General features: G+C 52.6%; 2 protein-coding genes across 2 annotated transcripts in view; both read right to left on the reverse strand.

The window, feature by feature from the left end:
* The window catches only part of FAM53B (family with sequence similarity 53 member B), a 71,777-nt gene that overhangs the window by 47,200 nt on the left and 10,911 nt on the right, over positions 1-13,666 (reverse strand). The window contains exon 3 of the mRNA XM_045870241.3: positions 2,276-3,054. Coding sequence (XP_045726197.1) covers positions 2,276-3,054 — 779 coding nt within the window. The remainder of the gene's footprint in view (positions 1-2,275; positions 3,055-13,666) is intronic.
* EEF1AKMT2 (EEF1A lysine methyltransferase 2) overlaps positions 2,917-13,666 on the reverse strand; it is a 90,598-nt gene continuing 79,848 nt past the window's right edge. The window contains exon 8 of the transcript XR_010412611.1: positions 2,917-3,054. The gene's annotated coding sequence lies outside the window, so the exon portion shown is untranslated. The remainder of the gene's footprint in view (positions 3,055-13,666) is intronic.

Consider the following 13,666-nt stretch of genomic DNA (forward strand, 5'->3'; position numbering starts at 1 on the left):
CGCAGACCCTGCTCCCTCCCTGGCAGTGACAAATGCTGAGAAAGCCACAGCCCACAGAGACTGGTATCTGGGGGCAGCAGTCCCACATGGGCTGTCACCTGGCAGTGAGCAGGTGTCTGTACGCCGGTGACAGGCTCGGCTCGTGGGGTTCCCAGGCACAGGGTCCTACATGTTCCAGGCTGGATCTAGGGCTCTCTGCAAAGGCACTGGGGTGGCCTCAGGCCCGGCTTTCAGAGCTCTTGCAAAAGTAAGGTCCATGAGGCCACAAATTACCCAGCTGGGGAGCCAAAGCTGGCCGGGCCCCGTGGAGAGAGGGCTGGCTGGGGCTCTAGAGGCATGGTCGGGGTGGTTCAGGGCCCATCCCCAGGGCTCTGGCCTCCCCCTCCTGGCATACACCCTTCCCAGGGGCCCCGTCTTCACTTTCCCCGGACTCTGCCCTACTCAGGCCTTGGCTAGAGAAAAGCAGGCGGAATCAGGGCGGCCTCCCCAGGATCTTGGAGGCCTGCCTGGAGCCAGTGAAGCAATCTACACATCTGGGCACAGCCCCACGGAGCAATATATTTTCAAGCAGTTTCTACCCAAGTGAGGACGGGGAATGTCTTTAGTGATGCCAGTGCTGTTCCTCCAGCTTGTGGGCAGTAAAACAGAATAACATGTGTAAGTTGTTTTTATTACCTATCTAGCTTATTAGCTCATAAAATAAGTTCAACATTAAAAATTTAACTGAAGCCATTTCTCGCAGCCAGGACTCAGGGCTCTGGGTTTCCCTCAGAAAGTCACCTAAATCTGTCACCTTTCCAGCCTTTTTACCTCTTTAAATTCCTGCAGGGAAGGAAAATTCCAGTCGCGTGTCCAACGTAAATGAACGTGGGTTTGATCGTTGTCTAGCTAGTAAAGCAAAGAATGTCCGCCACTCAGGAAAAAGAAAGGGACACACCTGGAGGAGTGACGGAACCTGGCCAGTGCGGGGCAGAAGGTGGAACCCCAGTGGCACGGGGAAGGCACAGCATGTCACCAGGTTGTCCTCCGGCTGCCCCAGGCCAGGCCAGGCTCTGGAGCAAAGGGCCAGACAGTCTGGACTCTGGGACCAGGTGCATGCTCAAGACTCGAGACACCTGACCCTCTTCTTTTGTTGGGGGGGGGACCCCTAGGCTGGGAGGCGGGGCTAGAGAAAGGAAGGAAATGCCATCAACAGAAGCTGCATTTTTATTCTAAAGCAAAAGGAGGTCCAGCTGAAAAAGCAGCTCTGGGCACTGAAGGAAGGCCATTCTGCCCACAAAGAGGAGTGGACATGGGAGCCCGCCTGCCCAGAGGCGGCCACACGCTGCATGAGCAAGGCCAGCCAGGTTCCGTCCCTTAACACCCACCGGTGACCGAGGCTTCCATAACAAGACCAGCAAAGACAACAGTTAAACCGCAGCATGAAGCACCTGAAGGCCTCTAGACACAGAACAGAGAGACCCACACCTACCCGTCCTTCACTGGATGGGTCACAAGGGCCAACCCTAGTCCCCAAGCCTCACTGTCATGCTCAGGCCTCCTCGGTAAGAACCAAACACAGGGGGCACCCAGGCTCGGAGACTGTCCCGTAGACGGTGTACTCACTCCACGTTCATCTCATTCAAATCAGTCCCCGAGCTCAGTGTTAGCACAAGGCAGGGCTCCGAGACACAGAGGATAAAGTGCAAGGGACGGGGCACGTGGCCGGAGGCCTCGCCTACAGTGAACAGCGAGGATGATTACAAAGGTGGCACAGAGGATGGCAATCACAATTTCTGGATGGTCTCGTGCTGTCAACAGTTTCATCAAATGAGTAAGTGCTTCCACCCATCTCTCACCCTCTGAGACCATGACCCACGGTCCTGATCTCAGGATCGGCATCATCCGAGTGACAATGAATCCTGGCCTGCACTGCAGGGCTGGGCTCCTGGGACAGAGGCTCCAGTGAAATGCTGGAAGGGGGTCACCAGTGCTTGATGACAATGGTCTCCCCCCACCAACACCCCACCTCTCACCATCTGTCTGCTCCAATACCACTAGCATTGCATTCACAGGGAAAAGGCATCTCTGGTTTTAAAAAAAAAAAAAAAAAGGAACCTTGATTTCACCTTTCTTTGAAGAGCACTTAAAAAACAAGGACTCATAACCCGCTTCCGGGCGTTTCTGAAACCGGCGCCCCGCCTCTGCCTGGGATGGGGATGGGCCAGGGCCAGGAGCGGCTCCCATGAGCACCGAGATGCTCCTGCGACGCCTCCCGCGGGGCTGGGGCTCTTACCTGTGCCATCTTAGCAAGGTCTAGGGAAGGTCTCTGCTCCTGCACCTCTTCTGGGCGCCGCCGCTTAACGCCGACCTTCTTGTCGTTAAGGACACACGGCTGGGAGCGGCTTCGGGACAGCCCGCTGGAGCGTCTGGCCAGCTCTGGCGTCGAGGCAGGTGTGCTGTTGGCTGAGGGTGGACAGTACTCCGCGAAGGAAAACTGCTCGTGGGAGCAGGACAGGGACCGCTGCATGTCGAGCCGGCCCCCGCCCACAGGGTTCGGGTCGGGGCTCCAGATGTCACCCGCCTGTCCACAGGTGGCCGAGCCTGGCGCCCCCTGGCAGGGCTGACCTCCGAGTCGGTGGTGGAATCCCGCCTGGTCATAGGGCGAGGAGAGCGCGTTGGCCCGGGAAGGGAGGCTGAAACTGGAGCTCCTCTGCATGGTGCTGAAGCCGTTGGAATAGCGCTGGACGCTGCCTCCGCTGTAACAGCGTCGCTTTTCTACGGGAGTCCAGACTTTGGAGCCCAAGGGCCTCCACGATGTCCGGCAGCTGGACATTTCATCGGAGAAGGACAGTGACCGGCACTGGCGCTTGCTGGGGGGCGCTGAGGGGTTCCCGTTGTGGTCGCTGAGGCTGAGGTCTTTGATCAGGTTGGTCACGGCGCAGGCGGTCGCGGCCTCCCGGTGCCACAGGGCGCCGTCCTGACACTTCTCGGGCAGGCACTCCCAGATGCCGGCGTTCGGCTGCTCAATCTGAAGAGGGCATTTCCTGTCCAGGTCTCTCCATCTGTCATTTTCTGGTTCAGAAATGACAAAGAGAAAACAGGATTTGAGAAGGCCTCCATGCCAGCCCTCGATCTCCACAACCAAGAGCCCACTTTAGACAGGATTTTAGAGGCAGGAAGGCCCTTCAAAACCATCCGGTCCAACCTCACTTTATGGATGAGAAACAGAGGCTCGTAGTGGGGATGTGAATCCCATGGTGTTGAGTGAGGCGCAGAGCGAGGCCCAGGATGCACGTACCACCCCAGGCCTCCTGGCGCGGCTTCCTTTCCAACATTCCACACTGCCTCCCGGGAAAGTGCAAAACAACAGTTTTCACCCAAATGCTTTCCCATCTTATAGGTGGGAAGCCGGCCTGCCCCAGCCCTCCCCTGGCCTGCAGCAGTTGGGACAGGATGTCTGTTCCATCCCCTCTCGAGCTGGGGCTCAACGCCCTGGCAGAAGACCACGACCCAAGAGGAGTCTTTTGGTACTTAGGAGGGTCAAGGTCGAACGGGGCGGGCAGTGCTGCAGGTTAGCTCATCCAAATTCCATCTCTAGAATACTTGTTGACAATAGAAACTGGAACCTGTACTGATTTATGCCTCCTCCATCAAAATGCTCTGCAACATCAACATCATCACCAATGACAGCCAGTCATGGAGCACGTTCCTCGTGTTCACTTGATTTCTCACTGAGATCGATGATGTTTAAAATGGGTAAAATCTGTAGGAGCATGTCTTGGGCCTCACAGACATACAGGGATGCTTTAAACTTACATCGTCAGGTCTCTACTTGAAGATATGAATAAATAAGCTAACCCCACTAGGAAACGCTGACTTTGCACCTGAGCCTTTATTTTAGTGAAATATTCAGGAACTATGTGGTGTTTTTCTACTGAAGAATCAGGCACTGTGCTGAGGATCTTAGGAGGACACAGATAAACCTGACGCAGTTCTTGTATTCAAGTTCATAATACAAAAGCAAAGTTGAGACCCATATCCTGTGCTGCCAGGGATCCACATATTGGCATGTTTCTATTTTTTTAAATCTACACACATTTATGAACGGTACACAGGGGAACATACGGAAAACTATGGCTTGAGTCCGTCAGTTGTCAGAAGGACAGAAGCAAAACCTGAAATGACATTCAGGCAGATGTTTGATGCAACCAACTCTCATGGTACTGCCACTGTTTACCGAGCAGATAACCCCCATGGCGGCTGGAACCCACCAGGCGCCCCGTGTGGAGGGTGAGTAAGTGGCCCGGGGCCACACAGTTGAAAAATGACTGGAGGCTAACTCAGGCTGGCCCACCCCAGCGCCCTGCTCTTTTCACCATGCCACAGTGTCGAGGGGGACCACGGGGAGCCCAACATTGGACCTGCCCTCAGCGAGTTTCTGAGCCACGCAGGATGGGCCATCCACTCAGAAAACCACGGTGAAACCCACATGAATGCGCCAGTCAGCAAGGACCACACGTCCATCTCCTCGATCAGGGGTCACTTCTCAAAGGACACTGAGAGACACAGCAAGGGACTGACCCCGTGCTGAGTGTCTGCAGCCACTGGACAGGTTCAAAGGGAAGGACCAGTAAGGCTCAAAAGGAGCCTCACAAGCCCAAGATCAGCCAAATCAGGTCTAAAGGTGCCGCTCCTTCACTGAGGGCACACTGACACAGTCGTGAAACATGCTTAAGGTGTTGGGAGCCTGGACAGGGGACACGGGAAGAACCGCCCAGAGGCTGCTCCCATGAGACGGCCTCAGAAGCTGGAGATGCAGGAGAGGGCTCTTCCTTAAACCCAGTTAGGCCACTTGGGAACAAAACAGGACAGTCACCAAATGTCCAATTCCCCTCCTCCAGGAATCTTCTTGGGCCCTGGTGCACGGCAAGTCTCCATACGTGTCCCTTTAACTAAATCTGATAAAGTATTACCATAAACTGCGTTTTTGCAGGTAGCGTTTATGTTGTTCAAGGTACGTCTTCACTACTCACTGCCCCTAGAGCAGCCATGATTCTTTTAAAACAGTTTCAATTTGACATTTGTTAGTAGTTGTAAGATCAGTAAACTTATAATAAAGTAAAATTAAAAGAAATACAAACATCAACTGAGTCACTCTTGTTAGCTGATTTACAAGAAGAAAAGTTATCCTCAGAAAAAAGTGTAGATTTGTATGTAATGATGTTCTTCAAAGTGATACAAGGGGGAGCCTGGGTGGCTCAGTTGATTAAGTGTCTGCCTTCGGCTCAGGTCGTGATCTCAGGGTCCTGGGATGGAGCCCCACATCACATCGGGCTCCCTGCTCAGCGGGGAGCCTCTTCTCCCTCTCCCTCGGCCCCGTCCCCTACTCATGCTCACATGCACACGTGTGCTCTCTCTCTCTCAAATACATAAATTAAATCTTAAAAAGAAGTGATACGAGTGGCAGTAAAATGGTAAATACAACTAAAACACCCTGCAGTCGGGCTGGTGATATAAATGATCAGGGAATAATATGGAGTATGAAAACAGCAGAGTTCCAAAGAATATTAATGATGTGGAGAAATGTTAATATGTAATTCGAAGCCTAAAGAAACAAGATAGAAAAACTATATAGATAGCATGATTCCTATTCTGTAAAACATGCATGTTATATGTGATGATTAAAAGAAAATAAACCAAAACGTTCATACTCGAATGGGGGAGAGCTGGCTGATTTATTTTTTCCCATTTGTTTTGCTAGAGTTTCTACACTCTCTGTAAGGACAAATGTATTTCCAAATGTGTGGGGGACGTGGCCACCAAACCCACTGGTGCTGTGCCAGGGTCAGGACCTATGACCCCAGCCTCCGCTAGGTCTGCTCCTTTGGTCTTTCAGGGAGTTCCCTTAGAATAACACTGGCCACCAACTTCTCTTTTGGGACAAGGCGCTGAGGCGCCAGATGGGCTGGGAATGTGGTGACTGAAGAAGGACCCAGTGGGCCCAGCCACAGAGCAGGGAGGGCCCCAGCATGGTGGCCCTGCTTAAGGAACCCGAGGCTCACTACAGACGGTCTCCATCCCAGGCCCTGGGAAACCCGTGAAATTAAAAAGAATTGATCCCACCCTCAGAGGATACCACTTCCCATTCTATTTTAATTTCACTGCCCTGGAATTGTCCCCATCTCCAGGGAAGTCATGAGAAGAAAGGGGACCTGGGAGCCAGTTAAGCATGAAGGTTCAGTCCCTCTCATCTGGCAGCGCCATTCCTCCCCCATGGCCATCTCGTGATCCTGAGGCTTCTTGACGGGACCCCTCAGGCCTCCCTAATCCAGGCTCACCGACTCACTGCTTCCAGAGAACTTCCTGAGGCCCACATCTTTCATGTCTGTCCCCATGCAGCTGCCTGTGGCCTCAAAGAAAGAACGTTTTAGCCTGCCATCCAGACCCCATCCACTCATCGCCTCCCCAGTTCACCCTACTCCAGGCACACCGAACTTCCTGACGTCGGAAGTCAGACAAGAAGCAGGCAGAATCAAAACCATCCTGGACGGTCCCTGGAACAGCCCAGAAAGCACACTCCTCCTGGTTTGTGTACACAGCCCTGAAGAGGACTCCTTATAAAACGGAAGATTCATGAAACAACTGTGGGAATGGGCACAGGCATTCCCTGTGTGGGAGGTGGGTGTTCCGTCTGTATTTAGGTTCACTATCAAATCCCCAGTGGGGACTGGGGTTGGATGGCTAACTCTAACGTGTTCCTGCTTGCCTGCAGGAACCACTCCACTCTGGTTTTTTTTTTTTTTAAGATTTTATTTATTTATTTGAGAGAGAGAGAATGAGGGAGCACATGAGAGGGGGGAGGGTCAGAGGGAGAAGCAGACCCCCTGCTGAACAGGGAGCCCGATGCGGGACTCGATCCCGGGACTCCAGGATCATGACCTGAGCCGAAGGCAGTCGCCCAACCAACTGAGCCACCCAGGCGCCCCCACTCCACTCTGTTTTAAGGGTAAGCCTCTACGACCTTAACGGTAAGATTCCTTTGCCTCGGGGATGATGAAGAGTCAGTTCTCAACTGGGTCCACTGGGGTTAAATGCGAGAGCAATGTGTCTGCAGTGAATCTGCAGCTTCCCCCCCAAACACCAGCTCTTTCATGCCCTTACACCTTTGTGAAGGCCTGGACTGTTCTTCTCCTGCCTTTATCCTTCCAGCAAGAATCTCTTCCTTATCATTTAAGAGCCAACGCAAACATCTCCTTCTCTGTAGATGTGCCTTCTCCACATTAGCCACTGGGCGCCCACAGTTCTTTGCCTGACTTTCAATCTTATGGCTCAGATGTTAACTGAACCTTAATTATCTATTTACAAGTCTGCTTCCACTGAGCCACGAGCCCTCGAGCACAGACCCAGCATGGCCCCCCGGTGCCCAGCATGGAGCCTGGCACACAGCAGACTTTAGCTGGTGGTAGGTAGAGGAAGGAACAGATAATGTGCAGATAAAAGCTGCAGAGCAGGCCGTGGGTTATCATTTGGTCCCACTTGTCCCTTATCCTTGGCACTGGTAACCCCTCCTCGGCCAGCTAGGTCCGACCTGGGGGCTCTGCCTTCAACTTCCTGCTTTCCCGAGGCCTTGGATGGTTGCGTGTGAAGAGCCGGGAGTCTGGCTAGCGGCATGAGCTCTAAGATACTCTGGAAACACAAAGCAATGTCTCACATTGAGTGCTGCTACTGTGTGTCAACACCAGCCAGGTGGCCACTTGGTCTGTCTGAGGGGCAGATAATATTTTAATTGTTACTATCTTTATCTCTTGAAGAAGTACAACATAAGAAAAGTAAAAACAATCGGGGCTATGTTTAGCCCTTGTGTTTTCCCCCTTCGCTCAGAAAACAGAAAGCAATTTGCTAGGTCAGGTCACCAGACAAAAGAAACAGGAATAGAAGCTACTTTTTAATGGCAAACAGCCCCGAACTTCTGGCCCTGACGTCACTCTGGACAAAGGGCCTCGGCAGGGCTCCGAGGAGAGGATACTGGACACCCCCGCCCCTCCATTCAATACCACTCTGCACAGACAGCGATGACTCTTTCAAAAGTGACAATGGCCACAGACCTGGGGAGTCCACTGAGCAGGGGTCACCTGGACGTTGGGAAGGGTGTGGACATGGGTTTGAACCTCAGCTCTGCAAGTCACTTAATCTCTCAGAGCTTCAGCTCCCCCGTCTATAAAATGAGGGAGACAGTAACGACCTCGCAGAGCTATTCTAGGAATCAAACAGTTGCCCGGGACAGGGCCTGTGAGGGCAGAGCGGGCTCTGCCAGTGGCAGCACCATGATTGGGACGACAGTGCTGGACAACGCGCCTACAGCTGAGGCTCAGCTCTTCTGTCCCTGGGTACCAAGCTCTGCAGGTCTGGCTGGAGTGGGCACCTGTATGCTCTACATCAGCTTTCCCCACCGTGGTTTTGGGACCCTTGGGTTGGCAGGAGCGTCCCTTGGGGTGTTAAAATGCAATTCCCAGGCCCAGGCCCTGACTCAGTAAACAGAATGTCTAGGGGGAAGGGTCTGCATTTAAATAAGCTCCGCAGGTTACGTGAACAGCAAAGGTGTTGAGAACCACTCCTACAGGCTACACAGGGGCCCGGGATCTCACACCTCTGTCAGGGTGGCCGCTCACTCGGCCCATCCTGCCACACGCAGGACGCTCCCGGAGGCTTGACCATTCCAGTTTCTACAAATTTGGATTCAGAACACCATTAAAAGTTGGTGCTTTGGTGTTTGTTTTGTTTCCAGCTGGTAACAAGGAGCAGAACTATAGAGAAGGAACCCTTTTGCCCTTCAAGTCCTCAGAGGGTCCTTTTTCACGGGAGGGGGTGGGGGGCCCAAGCTGCATAGCATGTTCTGGATGGAGAGCCACAGGAAGAGGCCTGGGAAGCCAAGGGAAGTCTGAGGCCTCCCACCTTCCTCCCGGGACACACCAACACCAGGCCTGGGGTGGACGAGGGCCCAGCACGACAGCGCACAGCTCGGGAGAGCCAGCACCAGCCACACACCCTTTGTGCACTCCCCAGTCCTCTCAAGTTGCTTCATCCCCCATTGAGCCTATCTTCACAAATTTGGGATTATTCACAGGGGTGTGTGTATGTGTGTGAGGTAAACATACACAAGGCTCTACCTCGAGATGGAAGGACACACCACAAAGACTCATACGAAAGCATACAAACCATCCAGGTCTCTCACAGATGGCCCGACTAGGTGACCTCCCAGGTGCCACAAGGCTGAGACTTGCAGTCTGAGCTTGAAATCTCTGGAAAGGCTACCACCAGCCTGGGAGGCCCAGGAGAAGCCGACACTCACACGCACGGGAACACAACCCCAGATCCCCCAACCTCGCTCACGAGGCATCACGGTCCTGCCACGCCCTGATGAGGGAGGTTCAGAAGGCTGCTGGGCACACAGATCTAGAACTCAAAGAAAAAAAAAAAACTAGGAGGAGCACAAATAGCATCTGACTTCAAATGTTCTTGTTTCCATTTCTACCCTTAAACTTGAAGGGAAATTCCCAGGGGCCCAGATTCTTAGGGGACTACAGCCTTTTTCGGTTCAAAAGCTGGAGGAGACTTACAGCCCTGGGCATCTGTGTGCCGTGTGTCACGGGCTGCCTCATGGCGACAGAACCACAGAAGAATGTGGTTTCTAGAAAAGGTTAAGCACCTGAAGCACAGACCCAGGATGTCAGACTCTTAGAGCCTCCCGGCCTGGGTCGCAAGCCTCCAGCCAGATCGAGACCGGCTGACTCATTCTTGGACTTCACACCTATCTACTTGCGCTGACGATGACTCTCTCTCTCCTGCCCTGTGGGTTGGCTGCTGCTAACTTGGCCTCGGGACTGCAAAGACTCTGCTTGATTTTGGGTAGAAGCTCTAACCCTTTCAAGAGGAAACTGGAAAGTATCTTTCTGAAGGCAGCATTACTAAGCCAATCTTACAAAAAGAACACAGGGGAAAAATATGCAGGACAATGCCCTGAGCCATCCCACAGGGGGTCACTGAATTTTTTTTTTTAAGATTTTATTTATTTATTTGACAGAGAGAGATAGCGAGAGCAGGAACACAAGCAGGGGGAGCGGGAGAGGGAGAAGCAGGCTCCCCGGCAAGCAGGGAGCCCAGTGTGGGGCTCGATCCCAGGACCCTGGGATCATGCTGAGCCGAAGGCAGACGTTTAACGACTGAGCCACCCACGTGCCCCATGGGGTCACTGATTTTTAAATGAACTTCTAGAGCCCTTGGCCCACTGGAGTGCCTCTTTCTCTGTGTCATCAGAATGGAGATTCAATTCAAAGCTGTGTCGGGAAGAAAAGGTTCTCGGGCTTTGCCTGACCAGGCCCCAGCCTCTGGTGGTGCCCTCTCGATAGCAATGAATCATAAAACATCAGCTGCATCTTGGGTTCAGGGACAGTGACACAGGACACCAAGCTCCTCGGCCAAGGCACGAGGACAGGGAACTAGGATGGCTGGAGAGAACACTCCACCAGCCCCATCAAGGGAAGCAAGGAGCCTGGCTTGAGGGGCTCCAGGAGAAGCCTGAGCAGCTACTAAGCTTCAGAGTGGTAACCAGGGCCCTGCCCTCACCAGCCGGGTAGGGGTGGCCCATGGCAGCTGCCACAGCTTCTGGGAAGCCTCTGGTCTTACAAAAAGAGGCTTGGTGGGATCCCCCAACAGACAGTATGGAGGGGTAAAAAACACACCGGACTGAGCATGAGGAACATGGGCCTCAGTCTCCCATCTGTATGGGGCAGGGTGCCCACCCTGACCTCCAGGGGCATCCAGAAATGTGGAGGGCACCAGTATTCTCAATGGCAACAAGAACTGTGACGGGACAGAAAGGTCACTTTTGCCCATCCCCTTTGGCATTTCCATCCTGGCTGTGGGTACATACGGAGCAGAGGAAATGGGCACCTGCTTGCGATTCATCTCCGAACTGATGCGCACAGCAAAGCTGAGCGCCGTTACGGAGAGGAGAGACGTGGCAGCTGGGAGAACTATTCAGAAAACACCCGATAAATGTGTATTAACTGTTAATTAACTAATACCCCACTGGGCTCCTTGCTGGGGCGGGGAGAGAGCACATGCATACATCCCATGCACGCTACTCAACTGTGGGGCATCACGGTGCTCCCCGTCGTATGGGTGGGGAACCTGAGCTTCAGAAGAGCGTCACACCTCACCGAGGGACACATGGCCAGCAAACAGCACAGACTGCAGTCCCAAGGCCATGCTCCTGCAGTGGGGCCTGGCTGCCCCAAACCAGACCACCTTTCTACCTAGCAATGCACCATGGCAGGTGGTGCCCAAAGTCAGTCTCACAGTTGTCATTCCCCATCCTCTGGCACCACTGTGGCCCCCTCCCCACCCCAAGGCAGGCCAGCCTGGGCGAGAAGGCAACCCGGGAGGCTCCCTTTTCACTTGTCACCATAAACAGCCATCTTGTGCCAACTACACTTCGCACCTACTTCCAGTCTGTACTTTATTCCAGAAACACTGTCGGAAACCAATACATGGTGCGAGGAAACATTTAAAGCACTCTCTATGGACAAACCTTAAACCATTTTAGGGACTGAAAAATCACGATAAATAAAAATAAATAAATAAAATTAAAAAATCATACATCTGCATGCCTGTATGGGGATGTGCTTTTATTTTTATTTTATTCTATTTTTTTAAGATTCTATTTATTTGACAAAGAGAGACACAGCGAGAGAGGGAACACAAGCAGGGGGAGTGGGAGAGGGAGAAGCAGGCTTCCCGCGGAGCAGGGAGCCCGATGCGGGGCTCGATCCCAGGACCCCGGGACCATGACCCAAGCCGAAGGCAGACGCCCAACGACTGAACCACCCAGGGGCCCTGGGGGGATGTACTTTTAAAAAATGAAAACAAGGCTCTCTTTAGCCAATTTCAGTTAATAATCTGTTTCTTATAGGAGGCTCTGGTCCAATGATCATATTCCAAATGGCTAGCCCAGAGAGACAGAAGCAGCAGCAGAGACCAGAAACTGGCCTGAGCAGCTCAGGGGCTGCTACGGTTGTCCCTTCAGTCTTGGTCACGTGCTCGTTCTAAGAAATCGAAAATGTCCCACCTCCAAATGCCAGCTTTCTCATACAAGGTGCAATCACATTCCACTTTCAACAACGAGTGGCGGAGTTAAAAGACGAAAAGCTATGAAATCTCAAAGTGAAATCTTCCAGTCCCGCACGGCCCAACACAGCCAACTGGTTTACCCTGTAGAAATTAATACAGAGAGTGCCCCTGGGAACAACCCTTTCATGTACAGAGTAGACTTTAACAGCCAAGTAATTAAACACAGAAAATAAGGGCGTATAATTAAAATGCAGACGACCCTAAACCAGAGTGGCACAAGTAAGGCTGCTATAATATTTTTACAATTCCCTTTTATACATAATGCATGATCCTTCTGCTCAAGTTTCTCTATGTTCTCTGCCTGCGAAATAATTTACATTAATAAATAATTTATTACCATAACTCCTAAAGTAATTATGGGTTTCCATGCAATTTTTTTTAGCATATGAATTGTTTTGTTCTCTGTTCATTGACTTGTATTTACACGACTTTTCCTAGTGGCCCTTTTGCAATAATTGGTATTGCATTTGCTTTCTCACATACTATTTGATTTCCAGGTCTCTCCTCGCCTGAGTGGTGAGGAAAATGCAATGTGTAGTGTCCATCGTCCCTGTGATACAGAACTCATTTAATGGGTGCAATTAGCCAAGGGTGGTGAGTGGAGCGTGCTCTCACCCCACTTGCCCTGCTTCACCAAAAAAGATTAAACTAACACACGTGTGCCCCTGGGTCAGCACAAAGCAGCACCTCCCACAGCAAGCGATGGAGGACCTGGCGGGGGGGCTGCCTCTCCCAGCACAGAGCGCTTCCGTCAGGTGCGGCCAAGCCCCCTTCCCCACCCGCTAGAGATCATGGCCAGCAGCAAGGGCTGGCCTGCCTGCCAGGCCAGCTGACCAGGGGGCAGGCCACGGCCCTGGAGCTGCCACCTGACCAAGGCTTCCTGTGTTAAGAACACAGGAACCAGTCATGTACACGGCTCTTCCCCAGAGAAGCCGCTTGCAGAGGAAATTCCCGCTCTGCACAGAAAGTGTTCTCGGGGTGGTATGGGAGGGGAGAAAGGAAACCAGAGGCAAACACTGTCTCTGCTAGGAAGAGCCCTTCGGGGACCGGGCTGGGCTCACAACCTAAGAAGGAGCACCGGGCCCTGGTGCAGAGCAGGCCGGGCGGTGGCCTGGCCCTACTGTCCCTGCTTCTGCCATTCACACCTCGTCCTGGCTTTGTTCACTCCCCCAATTTGGGAAAGCGCAAAACCGCTTCTTTATATCAAGTTCCCAAACTTAGGGTGTGTGTGTGGGGAGGGGGGAGACAACGGTGGGGAGGGGCCCATCATCCAGCTCACAATAACATAAAGTACTTAAAAAGAACACACACTGTTGTGAGTCCTTGATTACATGAGTAAGGCATTTTATCTAAGTGGGTGTAGGGGAGGCCGGGCTACTCTGAAGGGTGGCTATTTAAGAGGAAGCAAATAGGCCGCTGCACTCCCCACCCTAATGCGCTTGCCTGGATTTTCTTAAGAATGCTCAGGAAACTCAAACTTGCCCTGGCTTCCAAC

The sequence above is a fragment of the Mirounga angustirostris genome, unplaced genomic scaffold (genome assembly GCF_029215605.1).
Source record: "Mirounga angustirostris isolate CCGP_5_RB_7025 unplaced genomic scaffold, mMirAng1.0.hap1 SCAF_6, whole genome shotgun sequence".
Taxonomy (NCBI): domain Eukaryota; kingdom Metazoa; phylum Chordata; class Mammalia; order Carnivora; family Phocidae; genus Mirounga; species Mirounga angustirostris.